Raw genomic sequence first — 20,217 nt, forward strand, 5'->3', positions numbered from 1 at the left:
TCTTTTCTTGCACTGCCTCGTCTGCTGTCATTTAGAGCAACTTTTTCCTGCCAGGTGGGCGACCTGGCCCTGCCCAGACTGTGCCTTCTCCATCAGGCCTGAACCTGCCGAGCTCTGCTGCTCTTTGGGCAGGCAGGTTTGAGTGCCCACAAACACTGCTTGCAATTTGTTTACATCTGTGGCTGGGGGCTCTGCATGCAAACCCTGGAAGGCTGATACTTGTTGTCTGTTGATGCAAAGCCACTTAAGCCAGTGAAATTGCACCTTCAACCAGACAGATTTTATCTTAATGCATTTCTGGGATATGTTCTAGTCTTCCACAATAAGGCAGCCCTCCAGGAACAATATGCTGTCTTGAGGGTAACACTGCTCATTTGCCTGAATGTCATCTGCCACAGCCAATTTGGATCAGGTTTTGGATAACTCCATTGTAAAGTATTTTCGAGTGTTTCTGAAGAATAACAGCGCCTTAGCACAGTCTGAGAGAGCCTTCAAGACAATAACTAATGCAGCATGGGCAAATTTAACTTTTTCTATGCTTATAACCAGTCAGAAGCTCTCCACTCCAGATACTCCTTGTCCCTTATTGAAATTGGCATTCTGTATGCAATGCCAATTTTCAGTTTTTGCTTATCCTCAGGCACCCAAAATAATTCCAGTAAGTCTGGTGTAAGAGCTAGCAGAGCAAGTGTTCATGCACACACTTGAGGCAACTGAAATGCACCTGAGACTGTTTAAAAACATGAAACTGACCATCCCCTTCCATTTGACATAAACAGCACTGTTATTTCTAACAGTTCTGTAAAGAAAGCACTTCTGTCAGATAAGTGATATCACATTAACTTCAAACTGTCCAGTTAATCACCACCACCTTTTCTGTCTTTTGACAGATACACACAAATATCATTCCATTAGGCTATGTGCCATGTCTGACACATCTGTCAACCTAATTTGTCTATAAACACTCTATATAATAGAACTTTGGGTATAAACATAAACACTATATAGAGTGTTTCTATCCAACAAGCATAGAGACAAGTTCTGCTTCTTGTGCCTGGGAGAAGATTACTGCTGGTTAGACATCCCAATTATAGCAGGCATGGTCTCTGAACAAGCCTCTATTTTGCAATTTTATTTTTCTGGGAAAAGGACAATGATTTGTGTGGGTTTATCTCATAAAGTCTCCATGAAATCTGCCAGGTCACCTACATTTAGCTTCATTGGGAGTAATGCTGTAACACCACTGACATGGCTTTTTTCAAGGAGCAACATAGATGCAGTGCTCTTCTTTGCAGAATTAATCTTTTTGAAAGCTTTTGTCGGAATTTTTAGACCTGTGAAAACTGGTGGTTTTGAGCTCTGTCATCTCCTTTCTTTTTCATCTTGGATATAAGAGCAGCTTTCTCAACACAGCAGACCGGTTCTTTTGCCTTTATTTTACCTTGGCAGTTAGCAAGGCAGCCCACTGATACAAACAATCTCATATATTGCAAAGACTTAGCAAATCTCTACACAGCACTATTTTTAGTTTGGTTATCAAACAAATAGAACAGTTGTTTATGGAGAATGAAAACAAGTGCCCTTTTTTAAGCATGTTTTGTAATAAGCCAAAGATGATATTGCACAAACCCTTACATCTCTTAAATCAAGGGACTATCACATGGACACTCGGCTCAACTTCTCCCAGAGGTCATTTCCTCCCATGCACAACCACCAGAATGTCTTCCCTACACTTCCTTAATATCCATTAGCAAAAAGCAATAAATTATTGCACCAAAAAAACCCAACCCTTCAGGCCAGTTTTGGGGTAGCTTTAAGCTGCCTTTCACACAATAAAGGCTTTGGCCTTTTTGATAATTTAATCACGTTTAGCTTCGCCCTGCATTTGATTGCTAGTCTTCCAGCTGTTCTGTACTCTCAACTGGAAAGGAGGCAAGCCAGGACCACATAAGCAGGAAGAGCTCCCAGGGCCTGTTTCCAGAAAAAAAAACCCACTACAAAACACCAGACTTTGAGAAGTCACCACTAATTCTTTCCTTATGTGACTTGCCTGCCAAGACACTCTTGCAAATTTGGATCTGACTTTTTTTCAAAACCACATTCATGTATATACGAAATCTCCTTGGTCTACTTTTGCAATTGGTGTCATTAAAAAAAAATTACTTGGTCTTTGGACAACAAAGTATCAGAGTCTGTTCTAGATGTTAACTGGTGCCCAGGGCTGAGGGCTATGAACAAAGCTGGAGAGACAGTTTGCTTTACTTAATGGGAGTTAAGCATCTAAATAAAGACTTGAACTTTGATGCCTCAATTCCCACATGTAAAATGATGAAATGGGATCAGTGAGAAGCTGGGGAAAGCTCAAAGGAAAACACTACTCAAGAGGAACGTACTGCAACCTGGGAGCATGATTTGCCCTCATGCACCTTGGAAAAACACAGCTCTGCAGCTCCAAAGAGAGGCTTTGCTCTCCCATGTAACTGGCAATATTCCCAAACAACTCAGACCACAGCCATCATACTGTAGCTATCGGTCTCATGGCCTGTGGGTCAGCTCCATTCAAAATTCCTAATCCAGGCTCCGTTTTCCTGGACAACAGGCCTGGGCAACATATCTGTGCCCATTTCTGCCCCATGCAGCAGGAGCTGCTTATACTGCTCTCCCTGACTTCACCCAGGATATGCAGGGGAGAGAACATGATAGAAAGAAAAGAGAGGACAGAGGCTTCAGGAAAGTTGGGGGGAATTTGAAGGGGATCTGGGCCTAGTCCCTGTGGCTGCCAATAGTGGACCAGTCTCATAAGAGGCACGATGATCCTTAGTTAAATGAAACAGACTAAATTATTGTGCAACCAGTGCACCAGAGTGACATCCCAAATCAGACAGGAGCTGAGAGCAAGAGCACTGTATATCAAATAAGGCTTGTAGCACTAAGACCTAGATTCCAGAGGAGCCCCACAGCAAGAGAACAATGCTATTTCAAATGTATCCAGTGTCAGAGGCAGTCCAGCAAGATGGACTGTAAGCCCCAGGCTAGCTCTGCCTGCAATAATCTGCAGGCTTGACTCTGTGACAGATTGAAATGCAGTAACAGTGTTTATGCAACTAAATCTTGTTCTAATCTATTAGTTTATGTAACCTTTGCTCATGGACATACTGACTCATAGGTCTCAGGAATCTAAAGAAAATCTCCTTTAACTCTCTCCCAACCTGTTGTCCAATAAACAGGTTGTCAGAGATCTTTTTCATTCTCTTTAAGGAAAAATCATGTTGGCAATGGGAAAAAAGGTATCACTTAAATTTCTCAAAGCCACTGTAATTCTCCATACATACAAATAAAGTTATATAATAAGCTCAGGTGTCCTTCAGGTTAGCATTTCCAATCACAGAATGCATGATTTGAGCCCCAGGCTGGGAAAGGCAGAGAAATTGTTTGCTTAACTCCTACAGAGAAAAAATACCACTTTCTAGCATTTAGACTTTTTTTTTTTTCTGAGTAAAGCAAGGCAACAATATCTGTGTCAGTGACACTGATTCTTCCTAGCTTGAAAGATTTACTTTCATCCTTCTCATATTTCTTGTATTCCCTAGAACATTTTCACATCTATTTTAAGTGGAGAGCTAACCACAGGAACAGTGTGCAGCATTCTTTCTGCAGCAGTCACAACTCTAGTGATTACCACACAAAACATGCCCACATCAGCTTATTTCATCCCTTCCTGGCTAGGCTCTAACCTAGATTTTTGAAAGGATTCAAGTTAGGATCAACCCTTTTTGAGTTTTTTGTGTTGTGGAAGTTTTTTTTTTGGTTGGTTGGTTGGTTGGGGATTTTTTTGGTTGTTTTTTTGTTTGGTTGGTTTTGGTTTTTTGGGTTTTTTGCTGCCACTGAAATAGTTCACATAGCTGTTCCAGTGTTGCCCATGTGACACTTGTCAAGTACCCTATACTTGATTTAATTTCTAACCCTTTGTATTGAGGATTCATACACAGGCCAAACCTGATTGATACCAACTGGAACTAAAAGTGTTTGGAGCCAAACCCCATCGTATTGGGTGTATTAAGGAGAGATCATTACGTATTTCTGATGCATGCTGGACACTATCAGTACTAGATAAATATTCTGTAAACAGATCAGGCATTCCTTATTCCTTTTTGCAGAAGCAGTGTGAGAATGGGCAGAGTGCCTTTTTTCTATTAAGTTCCTTTACAGCTGGGATGGTGCCCCAGAGGATTCTTGGTCATACTGAACTGTTTACTCTGGCAGAGCCAGAAGCTGTGTCCGAGTGAGGTCGGTCACATTCCAGCACCGCCCTGTGGGGCCCCTTGCCAAGGAAATCCAGCAGGGACAGCCCCAGGATGGCGCCCGCTGGCCACCTCCTGGCCACTTGGCAAAGGCATCACTTACACACATGAAATAACGACTTAATTATATGAAAGGTTTACTCCTTTTTTCCTGTACTCAGCATTTTAAATTCTTTTTTTCTTACAGCTTTGACCCTTAAGGCCTTCCTTAAGGTCAGTCTTTCCCAGGCTTTTGAGCAACTTTTATTTCTTTTTAAACACAAAACTGTATGGGATGACACCTATAAATCTGTTGTTGCTATACTGAGAACAGCATTAGGTGCACGTGCCTGTGGAAACATCTTTGAGTTAGAGCAAACAGATCTTCAGCTTTCAGTATCTGATTCCAGATGTACATGGTTCCAAAAAGAAACATCACCTTTTGCTCTCAGTTAAAAGTTTGCATCCGTAAGGCTGTATCAAGTAGGGCGGTATTACACATGGTGTAATTGCCATGCCATATGTATGATTTTGTGCTTTCCTGCAAATCTAAAGATGGATTGCTGTCTATGGATTCACCTGCCTGCTCAACAATCCCTCCCCATTTGTCTTATTCACATTACGTCTGGCCTAAATTCATTATCCCTCACCCAGAGAGGGTGAGGCTTAGGAAATGCTGTCTAAAATAAACACTAGTCTTGCCTTAGAGCAACTTCTGTTGTTCACTACAGCTGTGTGAACAGTTCATTTTTCATGTGTACACACACAATCTTGCAAGGCCCTGCCAAAGTTACAGAGTTTAGATTACTCTTATCAGGGCCAGGTGGTGTACAAAACTGGAACAAAACACCACATACTGCTCCAAAAAGCTTTAAAGCCATGCAAGCCAGAGCTTCACAAGTAGTTTTCTCTGCAAAAGTCTCTGCAGGACTTGTGCATATTATCGTTGAACTTGGAGTTTATTAATAAAGTCATTTTAAAAGGAGCATTTTTTATTCATTTTCTTAAAACAGCAATAGCCAGCTACTAAGTTTCTTAACGCAATTTACATTAGCAAAAAAACCCCGGCAACCATAAGAACATGTCCCAGTAAAAGCAAACTTGAAATTCCTATTATAAAACAGGAAGGAAAAGTCATTTGAAAGGAATAAAAGCTCACGTTTTCCCATTTTGCCTCATATATTAAAAAGAGGTCACCTTTAAGAGACCTTTTTGCTTTGCTCTATTATTTGCACCAAAGCCCAGCTTTGGACAGGAGGTGGTGCTACAGCCTGTGTAAATTCTGTTATTAGGCAACACCAACAGCTAAAGCTTACTAAACACAAAAGGAAAAGGTAAAAAGAGACACACATTCTGAATCCTGTAGAAGTGCTGGCATGCAGACTTTACCTACAGATGCTTTCCTATCAGTAGATATTCTGTAAGAGTGCTAAAAAATTGTTAAGAAGGCATGAAAATGTTCGTGTCTGTCAGGGATTTCAAATACCTAGCAAAAGATAACTATCAAAACACCGGAAAAAAATCTGTCTTGCACAGCTCTGTGCAAGCCGTAAGAGTTTTACATGTGGCCGAGGCTCTCTTGACCAGTTCTGTGCCATGAGGAAACTGATGGAACAGTGGAAGATTTTTGCAGGTCCAGAGAGAGCATTCTGTCTGCCCCCCCCTGAAGAATGTCAAGGTTAGCTGCTGTGTCAGGAGTTTTACTGGGCTAAGATGAAATGCCAAAGTAGGAATCCAAACCCCATGACTAGGTTAATGCTATTTCCCCCCCTCCCCTTTCTTCTTTTGCTGTCTTTCTCCCCATGCCCATCTAGAAGCACCAAACATGGCATCTTTTGAAGATTTTTTTCCTGTTATCCATGTTGCCCTGTCTCTATCCCAATTTCACACCTGTTAAATAACTGGGAGAGCTGTTCCTGATTGCAGTCTGCTTGAAGGTGTAGAACCATCAACAGCCAAGCTGAGAGAAAACAGTTGTGGAACTCGTTCTCTTCTGGATGCACTTCCTCTCCCATTCTCATCTTTTCTTTGGAAAGGAAACTAACAAATAACTCCTAGAATGGATCCAAAGGGTATTTCGTAACAGAGTAGATCTTTCTTTCTCACATTCTTTTCTGAAACAGTCAATTATCCATAGCCTGCTAAAGCCAAAAACTGGGTGTCAGACCAAGGCCAACAGTAGACTGTGGGAGAAATTCTTATCTCAGTTACACAAGTGTGGATCTGGAGGGCCTCCAGTTATTAAACAATCTATAAAATAAGGATAACAATAACTATTATTTCAAAAAGGTTTTGTGATGGTTAACTACCAGTAATTAATGCTGGTATAGAAATCAGGAAATGATTGCCTGGAAATGAAAAGCACTATAGAAATTCTAAGTACTCATTATTTCTGCCATTTGCAATTACACTTTTCAATGTAATCTATTTGTTGTAGTCAGGGTGCCCATCAATGCTCCCTGCAGACCCTAATCTATTGTTCCTGAATAATTCACCACTCTCAATAACATTAGTTCACATTGAATTGGAAAAAAGAAGTTTACCCCTTTCTCAATGCCATTACAGATGAAAGTACCACCAACATCAAAGTCAAAATTCCCAAACACGAGAGGGGGGTGTGAAGGCAGAACAACTTGAAATGGCTGGATTTAAAGATCATTCTAGGGCTGCAAAATGTGATTTAAAAAAAAAAAGAAAACCTTTTTATTGAAAGGAATCTGTTAAAACTTTAAGATTATTAATATATTACAGTAGGGGTTAGACCTCAGAGTAAAATGATGCTATAATTACTTATCTTTCTAAAGACGTATTGATGCTTGTGATCCTACAGCTATATCTTCTTTAAGTACTTTTCTATCCTTTATCAAGGGATGTTCCTACAAAGAGCATTAAGTAATTACATGCAATCAAATTAATTGTAAACCAGAATTGTAAAAAAGGATTTATATTTCAAGCAAATATTTCACAGATTTTTTTAAAGATATCCAATTTTAAAAAGACATACATTGAATTTTACCCAGTCTAGTGGAAATTACATGAATATATGATAAATTATTTGCTGTTACTTAGATAGGTGTCAAATGAGCAATGTGACATCACTGTTTTTAAGATAACACACTTTAGAAAATTGTTTTGTGACAGAATTTTTAAGTGGTCTTTTAAAGCTCAAGGTTTTACTGTAAGATATCCCTGGATAGGGACACTGAAAAATGTTACAAAATATGCACCAGAAACATAGAACATTTATAGTACAATATCTAGGTCCACAAAACATTAAACCCTCAAATGTTCCAGGGATTTAGGCTAGGAAGGAGGCTAGTAACCAGAGATAAAGGAGGGTATAGCTGTGTTTTGTGTCCTGTATTTATTCTGATTTCCAGCTGTTGCAAGAACTCAGCACAGAAGGACTGGAAGCAGGAACTTCATAGTAGAGCAGAGAAGCAAAATTAAAGCTCCCTGCTCGACAGGTTTGCCATTAACCCTTCCACAGGAACTTGGAGAGAGCGAGATCTGCCCCTCCAGGTCATGCTGTCCCATCCACTGGCTCACCGAAACAGGAGCTGAATCAGCAGATGGTTACTGGGTACTGCTTCCCAGATGTCCAACTTCCCACACCTCCACACAAGCAGCACAGCCTCTATGGGAGACTGTGCATCTAGCACGGATCACTTTACTGTTCAACAGTGTTCTGGAAAGCAATCACACATTTAAAGCAACTGCAGCATTCCTCACACAGCCATAAAAGTGAGCTCAAGTGAGAACACTGCAAGAAAAAGCAGATAGTTGTTGTCTTGCCACACAACTCAAAACTATTGGTTGCCTCAGACTTGCTTATAGACATTATCCTGACAAGTGCAAAACTGCTGAGCAAAAAACCTCTACTTCAGTGTTTGCACTAATTCAATGGAGAAATAAGAGCAGTAAAAGCCCTGACTGTGGAACATTTATTTAATAATTAACTATCTTACAAGCATTAAACTAAAATATATGGAGCTTTTTCTTTTTAGAGTAAAAATGATCTAAATACTTCTTCTTCCAGAGGACTCAAAAATTAATAGAAAAAGTGTAACCATGCTACATTTACGGCAGAACATTTTAAATGCAATGAAAATAATTCTAAGATTCCACAGGAACAGAGAATATTTCATTAGGGTCCTACTGGTTTTAATTCCTATGCACATCTTTGGCCTTTAGAGTAAACAACACTAAGCACTACACACGCAACAGTTGTGAAGAGAACATTTAATACAAACAGCTGTTAAATTTAAGGTATAGGTTCTTGTCATACTGGCTGTGAAAGAAGCATTAGCGGACAAGAAGTGATGGCAAATACTTTGTCTCCGGACTATGCATGAGTAAGATCTGTTTGGTTGTATTTATTATACACTTCAGAGATTAAAGATCATTACGTTCATAAATACAAATAGGAAAGGCTATAATTGCAATGTCTAAGGAGATATGTGATCCTTTGTGCTGACATATTTTGTTAAAGGTATAAAAGAAATGTATGCTACTTTCTTGCCCACACGAATAATCAGAATTAAGGTACTAATACCGAAGTCTTTTTTGAGCATAACTGTAGTTTTTGGAGTTCTCTCCCACAGTCAGTGTCGCACAGGTGTTTTTTTAGGGCTGACAGAAGATTTATGCAGCAAAACGGCCACCTCCCCGCCCGATTCCAGCCCTCCCTCCGCAGAAGTTCGGCAATGTCTGTCCCTCGCCGGCCGGGCTCGGGGGGCCCGGGGCTCGCGGAATCTTTCCCGAACGGGTCCCTTTGCTTTTCTCCCGACAGGCGCCAGAGATGCCTCTCTCTGAACGCCTGCTCGCAGCCTCGTGCGACCCGCGGGGCGGCGGGGGCGGGCCGGGGAGGGGCTGCCGCGCTCGGACACGGCGGCGGCGAGCACTCGCCCCGGGCCCCAGGAGCAGCGGCACCCATGCCCGGTAAGTGCCGGGGGGCGCGCAGGGAGGGAGCGAGCGAGCGAGGGAAGGGGTGCCCGGCTCGTCCCGCAGCGCCCGGCCGGGCACCTGCAGCCGCCCCGCTGGCGCTGGGGAAGGCTCCGCAAAGCATCAGCTCAAACCTGTCCCTGGGCACCTGCCCGGCCTCCCTCCGGAGCCGGCGAGGGAAGAGGCGGCCGGGAACTGCAGGGCTGGCAGGCAGCGCCCGGAGCGCCTGGCAGAGGAGAGCTCGGCTCTGGAGACAGGCTCCAGATGAGGAGTCTAGCCGCCTCCCTCCCCCCGATTATTTAGTTTACACTGTACATGTGCTTAGACTGTGGCTTTGTATAGGGATTAAAACTCTTGGGGGAGAACGGGCTGCTCGTAACTCCAAAAGGCTTACTGCAAAATTTAAGTAAAGCTTATTTAAAGCATATTAATCAGACAGTAAGCAAAAAGGGATGTAATCCCAGAGGAGACAGAGGATGCCTGTCAACACCTCTTCTGTGCTAGGATAAACCTGGTACCTATCAACAGGAGACAGTCCCCCGGCTCAGGTGGGGGGGGATGAAGTGATCCAACTTCATCTCCTGCTGCCGTGATCCTGTACCACGGCAGGATACAATACATCAATTCCTCATGACGACAGGTAGTTATTTATAAAGATACATATTTTCTCCCTGCACACAATGGATTCAACTTACCTCAGTGGTCTATTTTGTGACTAGTGCTGCATCGTGCCCTAAGCCACTGGTTCTGTTCCTGATCTAATCAGATAAGATGGTCTAAAGGCGAGCCAAATTCTCCTTACTGTCATTAAATTACAGGTAACTTTACTGAAATGAGTAAAACTTTACCTCATATCTACAACGATGTAAAGTTATAAAAACCCCAGAATTTGAGTCAATGGCTATGGGGTGTGTCATAAATACTTAACATCATTCTGCAGTGAACAAATTCAGTACATATAAGCTCATTAACAAAGAGACTGGAAACTCATTCTCTTACTCCAAAATCAAATCACTCCTCATCTTACTGTCCTTAACGATAAATGGTGACAAACTGGCTATAGGGGAATACAGGACTGCTGGTGAGAGCATCAAAGACTTGTGAATGAAGAGGACAAGTTAAACAAAGACCTGTTGAGCTTGCTCGAAATAACCTTTCAGATACTTATGTCAGACAGTAAAACTACCAGCTGTATAGACGTTTGTGCTTTTTATAGTGCACCTACATGAAGGAAACCATTAGTTTCTACTATGGGCATTAAACTAAAGCATTTTTTATGCATCTGGCCTTCTGAGATGCAATAAAATGTCAGTCTGACTGAAGATGTATTTGAGCATGGCCTACAAAACTAAAAGGAACAAACACAAAAAATTCCCATGCTCATATGCATTTCCTCATACCGTGCATTCTAATCAAGGAAAACCAATTTACCCACATGGCACAATCAGACTTGTCTCTGTATTGATACTAACCCATACCAAATAGGTGCTTGTTTCCTGTTCCTCGGAATAAGGATTGTACTAATAGTCTGGCTAAATGCTGGGACCTACCAGTTGCAAGGACAGCAGAGTGCTGTTGCTGTGGTACAGCCGTGAGCAGGGTGGCTGCTCCGTGCTAGTGCCGGGCAACAGGAGTGATTATGTGACTCAGGGAAGCAGCCAGCCAATTCCTGCAGAGGGCTAGGGCAACACACCTGGAGGCGAGCCGCAAAACCAGCTTGGCTCTGCTGACTCTACCAAAAGCAGGAAAATGAGTCAGGATCAGATTAAGGCCTTTGAGGCACTATGGCCAGGTTAATTTTACAGCACAAGGTAATTACTTAAGTGTTCTGTAGCTGAAGGACATTTCATGGCACTGTAATAGTGCAACACTGAAAAAGATCGGCAATACATGTATTTTCAACTCACCTCCCACACTCTTTATAGCTCTAATCAATAAATTAAATCACATGAAATTAGTTTTGAATTATTCAAAACTATCACTAGTGTTGACTGATTATTTTGTGCTTGTATTGTCTTTATTTACTTGTACCATTGCCTAGAGATGGCTAACTGCAAGGTACCTACTAAGCACAGACAGATAAAAAGAAAAAGGAATAAAGCATAATCACAGTTAACTCTATCTAAAAGCAGAGAAGAGGAAAAAAGTCAATACCAGTTGTGAGAAAATCCCAGGTCACTTAGCTACTTCAGTTTCAGGAGACCTTGAGAACAGTCAGCACCCAGTACTCAGCTGATCCTGAGCTGCCTCCCATGGCTACAGAGTGGAAGATAATTCTGGAGTTTAGGCTCATTTTCAGACAGAGGATATTCTGGTAGTCACAACTCAATGCACCAGTACTAGCTTAGTGGTAGGACAAGGCAGGCTGGGTATAAGGTACAGAGCAAAATAATCTTTGCAGCCTTGCACTCCAGCATTCTCAGCAAACATGTGAAAGCAATGAACTGAGCCCCTTATCAGTTGTCTACCCTTGGTCTAATGAGAAATTCTCACAACAGAATTTCTCATATTCATATTAAACACATTTATTAAGTTTTATTTGGGTTTTGGCTTGTTCACAGTAATTATACAAGATTTGGTTGTACATTAAGTACTCACGATCCAGGAAACTGTTTAATGGATACTTTGACTTCACAGATCAGGAAACACATGCATCCTCAGAAAGAAAACAACCCATAGCTTTACTTTGTTCCTTGTGCCAGGGTCTAGATTCAATTCAACATAGATGAATAGTTGGAAGAGCAAACCAAACCAAAATAATGGTACCTTTCATATTAGGTGCTCCTGGGTTCTCTTTTTCTTCTGTTATGCAAGCTCTAGCACTTATGCCATGCTACAGTAAATGCTAATGCAAAAAAAAGAGCCTGAACAATTCTTTGGAGTTTGGGGTTTTTTCATGTCTGTAGTCTCTTACACTGCAATAACTGCCAGCGCATCTGAACACTGTGATCTGTTACTGCCATTGTCACACGTCCTTAGGTGTTGCACCATGCTATAACTAAACAAAGATGTGCACATGAGCTGAATGCTTCTTTTAAAAACCATTTTGGAATGCATTTGTTAGCTTTAATATTCCTGTCTACACCCAATGCATACTTAACTTTGATCTTCCTATGATGTTTTATGTGCTTTTATGTTTGAACAGAACAAGCAGTTGCTGTGGCTGGAGGTGTAATAGGAGGGATCCTTTTATTTGTTCTCCTTGGAATAACTGCATATCTGCTCTGGAAAAAATTTTGCCGCCTCTTTTCTTACAAAAAGCTCATCAATCCTGTCAAAACAACAAATGCAGATGCCATTTTTCAGGGTCAGGCAAATTCTGAAATTCAACCAAAAAGCACAAGGTACTTATTTTCATTTTGTTTTTAAAGCATACACTATGTAACTTATTTCAACTTGTCAAATCCCAGATGAGGGGGTGATCTAAACATATGCATGTACAGAAATAAAGATCCCTACATTATATGAAAACATTAGTCATGTTCTGTTTTGTTCCTTTAGGAAACTGAGAATCTAACTAGGAAAGTGATGATTAATTCCGATTTATTTAAAAGAGAGAATATATTCAAGTGTGATTGGTGCATGGATAGCTTTACCTGTTATTTAGACAAACCCAGACTATGTTCCAGAGTAATTTCTAGTCTAATAACAAAAACAATAGGACTTCAGGAAGGAGACTCTTAGAGAATTAGTCATTGCAGGGGGTCTGGGCTCTAAAACAAGCAGCTGCAGTTAATCCCTCATTTCCTCTGAAGGATAAATTCTAAAGGGAAGGAAAGGGGGAAAGAGAAGAATCTGTCAGAAGAATTAAGATCTAATGTACCTCACTGGATTTTTATGCATTAAACAAATAAAATCAATTGCAAAACAATGGATATTTAACATTTTTACCTTTGCATGTCTGTAGAATTTTTACATTGTGACATAAGAACAGTAAACTTACTACTGTTACCAAGTTTGGTTTCCACATTTAAACCAGAAGAGTCAATAGGTGCTGTTGTCTTGAGCAGATCCAGAAGTGTTCCATTTATCATTCCACCAACACTGCATGGGCGAGATTGGATTCACCTGAAAAATGAAGAACAGGTTCAGGAAGACAGTGACCCCTACATGACCCCTCAGCCTGGGGCACGGTCATCATTTCATTCTTTGGGTATGGCATTGCAAAAATGGGACTATCTTTAAGGGTATTCCTTTAAAGGGTGGCTTTATTATTATGAACATATTTCTTGGGGGCACACCAGACATAGCATTCCACAGCACAAGCCCTAAATGCTCTCTGCATTTTTGTTTTTTATATATAAGAATTGGACGAGAATATAGTCATTTTGGTCCCAGTGCTGTACCTTGGCAGACAAAGCAATCTCTACTCCCATGTTTTGTAAAGGCCAGGAAGTGTCTGCTGACCCCAGAAACAGCAGAATCACCAGTTGCAGACTGCAACAACAAATAGCTAGAACTAACAAGGTACAATCACAGAAATGAGAGAAAGAAAAGTGGTGCAGCCTACAATTACTCCCCCAAAGTTGAGGGAAAAAGAAATAAAACATGAAATTCTTACAAAAAATTGATTGTTAATAAAGAGATTAATCTGATTTGCCCTAATACAGGAGTGGTTATAAAAATGCCAGCAATGCTTCTTGAGACTAATCTGAGGGTGCTTGTTTTGTCTTTTCTTGAAGCTGGAGCTTATGTTGTAGGGACCATTAACCCAGACCTGTACAAATTTCCTGAAGACAAAAGTGAAACAGATTTTCCTGATGGCAACATTGGCCGCCTCTGGTTCTCCATAGAATACGAGCAAGAGTCAGAAAGGCTCCTCGTCTCCTTGATCAAAGTCAGGAAGCTGCAGCCTCCTGCTGATTCCTGTAGTCCATTTGTGAAAATCTACCTGCTACCTGATGAAAGAAGCTACCTGCAGTCCAAAACAAAACGTAAAACTCTTAACCCGCAGTTTGATGAAAACTTTGTTTTCCAGGTACTTTCCCTTTTGATGAGGCAGATTTTTATTTGCAAATATTAACTTGTCAAACTACAGTACCTGTTTGTAGAAAATTAGTGTTCACAATGCTTTTACCAAGATAGAAGTTGTTTCCATCAGAGACAGGATTTTTTCTGGGGCTTCTGGAGATCCAGGGCTACAGAAATGTATGGCTCCAGAACTGATCTTACTCTGGTTTGAACCAAAGTTAAGGATTCCAAAACTTGCCCTGGGAATAACGAAAGCTCCAGTTTGAACTACAGCTGAACAGTTCTGCCCAGCAGTTCTTGAAGTCCGGATGGAGCCAATACTGATCTAATGCTTTCACAGCTTTCAGTATCTTTGCTGTGCAAGCAGGCTAGACAGCAGAACTTGGGAGGTATGTCTGGGCTGCTATTTGTATAGTACTGTAAAGCTTGGCTTCCCATGCTAAGAGGCTTTTAGCACACATCACAAGACAAAAGCTTTAAAACAAAAAAAAAGGTTGTATTTCAGACAACTGAAAAAATGTTTACAGATTCTAAACGTTTGTGTGTGAAAGTGAACACATCACATAGCACTAGATCCATGTGAGCTGAAAAACCACCAATGAACTTCACAGCTTTCAAATGAACTCATAGTATTTTAGCTTGGATCTTGACTTCTGCATAGCTAAAACTTAAGGCAAATTTAAAAAGTAGACTTCAAATAATTAAAGGAAATCTCCACCTACACTTAAAACACTTTGAAAAATATTTCCTTTGAAGTCATGCTAGAGCAGAAAAGTGTCAGATGTTTTAAAATTATTATTATATTCTTCCTTTTCCTGTACAGGTTTCCAGTAAAATGTTGCTACAAAGGACACTTAAGTTTTTGGTTTATCATGTTGATAAACAGAAGAAGCATCATCTCCTAGGCCAAGTTATATTCCCACTAAAAAATGAAGCATTAACTGAGGACAACAAACTAGTCATATGGAGAGATCTGGAGAAAGAAAACTTGGAGGTATGTGACCCCAGGCTGCTTGGCACTGTGGAACTTCTGTCATCTTTACAAGCATTGGAAGGATATAGCTGAAGTACAAGTATGTTCTACCAAGTACTTAAAATGCAAAAGTACTTTATAAACATTTGGAACCAAAATTCCCATCTTACCAACCTGCAGATCCATAGCTGTTGTAAAGGGATTACCCAGCTGCTTGGAAAAAGTCACACGAATTAGGAGGTAGTTACATAAGAAGTTTTGTTATTTGCTTCTCTTTTGAATTACTAAGAGCAGAAAAAGGCTGAAGAGGCAAGGAAATAGATACCACCTGGGAAAGAGTAATTCTGAGGCTTAGGAAGGCTGATTAATCAGTTCCATCAAATGTTACAACAGCATAACTAAAGCCATTACAATTCACCCACATGCCTTAGTGTGACAGAAACCATTAATATGAAAAACGATTTTTCTCCCCATTTGTCCATGTGACAAGAGAGTTTCTCAGATATATCTGACATGTGGTGTTCTACTTCCAAAGCCTCCTTCAGAGTATGGTGATATCCAGTTCTCCCTGAGCTACAATGACTACCTGGGCCGTCTCACTGTGGTGGTTCTGAGGGCAAGGGGATTAAAGCTCCAGGAGGAAAGCCCTGCTGTTGGTAAGTGGGATTTCCTCCCTGCTATCAGCTCCACAATTCCTATTTGCTCCTTCCTCATCTGTCCACCCAGGCTTGTGCTGTGAGACTCTGACAGGAACATATTAACATCCTGGTGATTTGAGTGGAAACAAGCCAGATTTTGCCCTGGGGCAATTAGATTTTGATAGCTTAGTTCTGCTATGTTTGGGGTTTGTTTCATAATAAATGGTTTGTCCTGTGGCAATCAGTGGCAACATTTATCTCCTGTTATAGTACAGTGAGTAACATCCTTTTGCTGCACACAGTCCAGAGAAGGCAGCATTTCAGGGGATATTGACATTAACAGTTGCCTCAAGTCCAATTCCCAGAGGTAACAGCTGCAGGACAACCACTTATGCTGAACAGCTGTCCTGGGAAAAACTGAGTTGGGAAAAAAAAAATCCTATTTTAGGACAGCCTGGCTATTGTTCAAAGGACCATGGCATGGAGTCACAATTTTCTCCCTTAGTGCAGAGGGCTTTTTCTGGTATATCATACTCATGTGTCCTTGGACTCAGAGTTTACCTCAAAATGCTGTTTAAAATCTAAACACTCAAAGCAAAAACAGATGGAAGAATCAACTTGTATTTCAGTCTGTAGTGATTTCTTGCAGGGCTTTGAAGCTAAACAATATAAATGCAAAATACACCTACCATTTAAAAAGAAAAGAGATTTAGTCCTCTATATACGCTCATCAACTATGAAGTCTTTTTGATGGAATAAATTAAGCCTTCAAAAAAGCCTCCATCAGATGAAGGGAAAGCACAGAAATGTAAGATCAAGGATGCAGGGTAAGAATAAGGCTGCTTATTTTAACAGCACTTAAATTGGAAAGCGCATTGCAAAACTGCACCCTCAGTACTTTGCGTACTCCCTGCTTCATGTTATGCTGGCATGTGTGTTCCATGGATCTCTCACAATCTGATTTTATACTTGATACTGACTCCTGAAAGGAAGAAATTCCTTAAGCTGTCTCCCAACTGCCTCTTAAAGAGGTCTTTTCTTCTTGAATTTCTTTTTCTCCAAGGTGTGTATGTCAAAGTCTCACTAATGAACCATAATAAATTCATCAAAAGCAAAAAGACAGCAGTTCTTCTGGGAACTCCCAATCCTGTGTACAATGAAACCTTCAGTTTCAAGGCAGATCAGACAGAGCTGGATACAGCAAGCCTGAGTCTATCTGTGCTCCAGAGTAACAAAGGAGAAAGTAAGTTACATAAATTATTACAGTCAAGGTGTCAAATCTCTTACATATCTGAGATATGTTTAAACCTGAGAGGAACTAATTCCTTTTCAGCAATAATCATAAAACATATAATAGTGCTGGGGTATTACAAAAGCTGTCTCTTTAAAAGCAGAACAACTTACTTGAGTTAAGCATATGTCTCTCTTTTAGAGGCTAAAGATAAATTTCATGGAAGACGTGAATAAAAATCCCTGTAGACTAATCAATGTCAGTATAAGGTGCTGTGCTTTTGTTTCATTCCAGTATCCTATTAAGACAAGCTTATATGAACACAACCTCCAAAATTTTGTGGCCACTCACTCTTTCTAAGCAAATTTAAAAGAGGAATAGGGATTTTAATTCTCTCAGCAGTTCAAGCAGTGACAAAGAAGAAAGAGAGATTAGCAAACATCCCCATTCCCTGGCAGAAAACCTCATGCTTGAGGCCTCTTACTAATTGTTAGAGAATCCATTAAGGAATTCTGCTTAGAGAAGCAAATCAGAATTCAATATTTACAGTGGTCAGAAGAAAAACATCTTCCCTGCAGTACAAATATGATCTCAGTAATTTTCCCCATTCATAGCTGAAAAGTCCAGACATGAAGAAACAATCTGCTCCTTGGCAGAGGGGGGTCAGTGGCAACCCACATTACAGCTCCCAGCTGTCTCAGTAACTGCGTTCATTTTTTCCCAAGTCACAGCATCATATGAATCCTACTGAGGTTGCTGATGCAACCCAAAATTAGGGCACACTTCCACAGTAAACCTGAGGTAAAGGGGCAGGGCACATACAGATATTTGTGCCTTGAACATATTTTTGTTTAACTGCAGGCAAAACGACAGGCCTGCATTGAGTAAATACCCACTTACTGCAGTACCTTTCAATGCTGAACCTTAGCAGGTAGAAGCTACAGAACCTGAAATCCAGAGTCATTTCCTTGATGAATATTTTGGTTTAAAAATAACTTTCAGAACAGACATTACTTGGAGAAATATAGGTTGATATTCTAATTTAGGCGAGGATTTCAGAGAAGCATCACAGGTGTTCATCACTAACTGCTTTCTTTTTTCCCAGAAACACTTCTGCTGGGACGAGTAGTAGTTGGGCCTTTCATGTACACCCGTGGCAAGGAACTGGAACACTGGAATGAGATGATCAGCAAGCCCAAGGAGCTGGTTAAACGATGGCATGCTCTCTGCCACAGCACATGAACAGCACTGAGAAACCACCAACCTTCACATGGAAAAGCTCTTACTATCTTTCTCACCTAAAGGGTACAAAAATATTTGCTAAGAGTTTGTACCCTAAGTAGAAAAGGATAAAATACATTATTTCCTAGACCAAACACAAATAAAAGATTTGGCCCCTGGTAGGCTGGAACTCTCTCTTTCCTCTATTCGAAATATATGTTCAATTAAATTAACACACAGCACAGTAAATAAAACAGCAAGCCAACCATGCTCTCATAGTATTGGTTATTTTGACTAGTAAATTCCGCTTCCTAGTCATGAGTTCTGGGCACAAATGATCACGTGTCATGTAGATAGAGCCCAAAATGACCAAAGAATTGCCAGTGATGACAGCAGGCCTATCTGTCCACTGCACCGCATCACCACAACGGCTTCATCAAAGCTGAGAGAAGCCCAGTGAGCATGCCAAAACAGACAAAGCCCAAAAGATACTGACTGACACATGTAGAACTTATTTAAAATAGCAGCATTATATTTAAAGCCTCTTTTGAACAGGAAGGGTGAAGGAACTGTTTACTGGCCACATACCTAGAAGCAGCTGTTCACATCCCTCAGCACGGTGTTATTTCCTGCAGTAACTCAGTTCAGTGTTTTCAGCTGACCCCAACAACAGCACTTTGTGTTGACACTAAGGAACAAGCAGAGAAGTCATGGAGTCACAAGTGACTGGAGGCTATTCCAGTACTGGAGTACTGGAATACTCTGAGACAGTAAGAGGAGGTTCTGTCCTTATATATTTCTCTCTAACCACATCTCTGCTGGAGACAGAGCATTGATTACAAGAGCCTTGGGTATGACCTAGTATGACCATTCTTACACTGAAAATCCGATTAGCTTAAGCCCCCTGGGCATGTGTCTGCTTCAGTAGTAGAATCTTCTTCATTAAGTAAATTACTGCTCTATAAAATAGTTCAGAGCAGTTATTCTTAATCAAAACAAAATAGGACATTCTTCTCTTCTTGATTGTTCACTGGGGACCTGAGCTCTGTACCCTTCACACTGTACAGTCATAAACCAGACACACAGACTACTGCAGCAAAACATTTTGCACGACGTTTCAAGAGGACCATAACCTCTACAGCTGAAATCAAACCAACTTCCTTTCAAACAGGACACAGTATTAATTAACTCAATATCTTAAAAATATTAGGCTTCTCTGGGGAGATGAAACCACTTTCCATTTTTACAATATTGTTATTACCTAAAGGAAATGTTACGAATGATACCACAGGAATTGTGAGGTAACAGACTTCCCTGATCCACCATCTGATATGTTACATGGTGCCCTCAGTCTGTCTTGCTAATTGCACCACCGGATACAAGATGAACCTAAACTCATTACATTGAACTGAATTTTACAAAGTATTCAACCCTCATTATATCTTTGCTAAAGGAGTAATACCAGCACCCTAAACCCCCAAGAGCTGTATTCAAATTTCAGTACCACAAAACTACTGCAAACCAATGTGATAAGCAGAGTTATCATGTTTGCTCTGGGAAAAAAAACTACACAGTTATTATACAGTTTACATATTACTAGAATAAAATAATTTTACCAAATAAATTTTGTTCTTTATGACTTATATCATACAATAAAGATCTTAAAAGTAAGCTGTTAGAAGTGTTTCAGACAGTTGGTTTATGAGGTTGTGCAGGAAGATGCACGTAATGAACAGTGTCTGTTAACAAATACCTCTGAAGTGGGAAGTCACCTGTCTGACTTATGTACAGTATGGTCCTCTTTTCTTCTTATACATTCAACTAGCAATACTTCCACCTTGTGTGTTCAATAATTTCAGCTAACTTGTGAAGAAACATATTCTAGTGCACTTACCAACGTATTTGTACTCATGGTCACCCAAGTGAAGCATATGACAAAGGCCCTTTTTGACTCTTCCT

General features: G+C 40.6%; 2 protein-coding genes across 2 annotated transcripts in view; one reads left to right on the top strand and one right to left on the bottom strand.

The window, feature by feature from the left end:
* Nucleotides 1-19,427, bottom strand: part of GPRIN2 (G protein regulated inducer of neurite outgrowth 2) — a 43,197-nt gene extending 23,770 nt beyond the window's left edge. The window contains exons 1-2 of the mRNA XM_019286628.3: nucleotides 18,847-19,427; nucleotides 13,168-13,292 (exon numbers count right to left, since the gene is read on the bottom strand). The gene's annotated coding sequence lies outside the window, so the exon portion shown is untranslated. The remainder of the gene's footprint in view (nucleotides 1-13,167; nucleotides 13,293-18,846) is intronic.
* LOC104690194 (synaptotagmin-15) lies at nucleotides 8,958-18,528 on the top strand. Its single transcript, XM_039554434.1, has 8 exons — nucleotides 8,958-9,221; nucleotides 12,370-12,568; nucleotides 13,235-13,377; nucleotides 13,907-14,202; nucleotides 15,019-15,189; nucleotides 15,704-15,824; nucleotides 16,870-17,049; nucleotides 18,143-18,528. Exons 1-8 carry the CDS (start codon nucleotides 8,987-8,989, stop codon nucleotides 18,277-18,279), a joined length of 1,482 nt encoding a protein of 493 aa, XP_039410368.1. The 5' UTR covers nucleotides 8,958-8,986; the 3' UTR covers nucleotides 18,280-18,528.
* Nucleotides 19,428-20,217: the final 790 nt, after the last annotated feature.

The sequence above is a fragment of the Corvus cornix genome, chromosome 6 (genome assembly GCF_000738735.6).
Source record: "Corvus cornix cornix isolate S_Up_H32 chromosome 6, ASM73873v5, whole genome shotgun sequence".
NCBI classification, from domain to species: Eukaryota; Metazoa; Chordata; class Aves; order Passeriformes; family Corvidae; genus Corvus; species Corvus cornix.

Bases quoted from the DNA above. Each gene is read 5' to 3' on its own strand.
- LOC104690194 (XM_039554434.1), top strand. From the start codon at position 8,987: ATGTCTGTCCCTCGCCGGCCGGGCTCGGGGGGCCCGGGGCTCGCGGAA. The intron at 13,378-13,906 runs GTATGGCATTGC...CTTTTCTTGAAG, and splicing joins GTCATCATTTCATTCTTTGG to CTGGAGCTTATGTTGTAGGG. The intron at 17,050-18,142 runs GTAAGTTACATA...CTTTTTTCCCAG, and splicing joins CCAGAGTAACAAAGGAGAAA to AAACACTTCTGCTGGGACGA.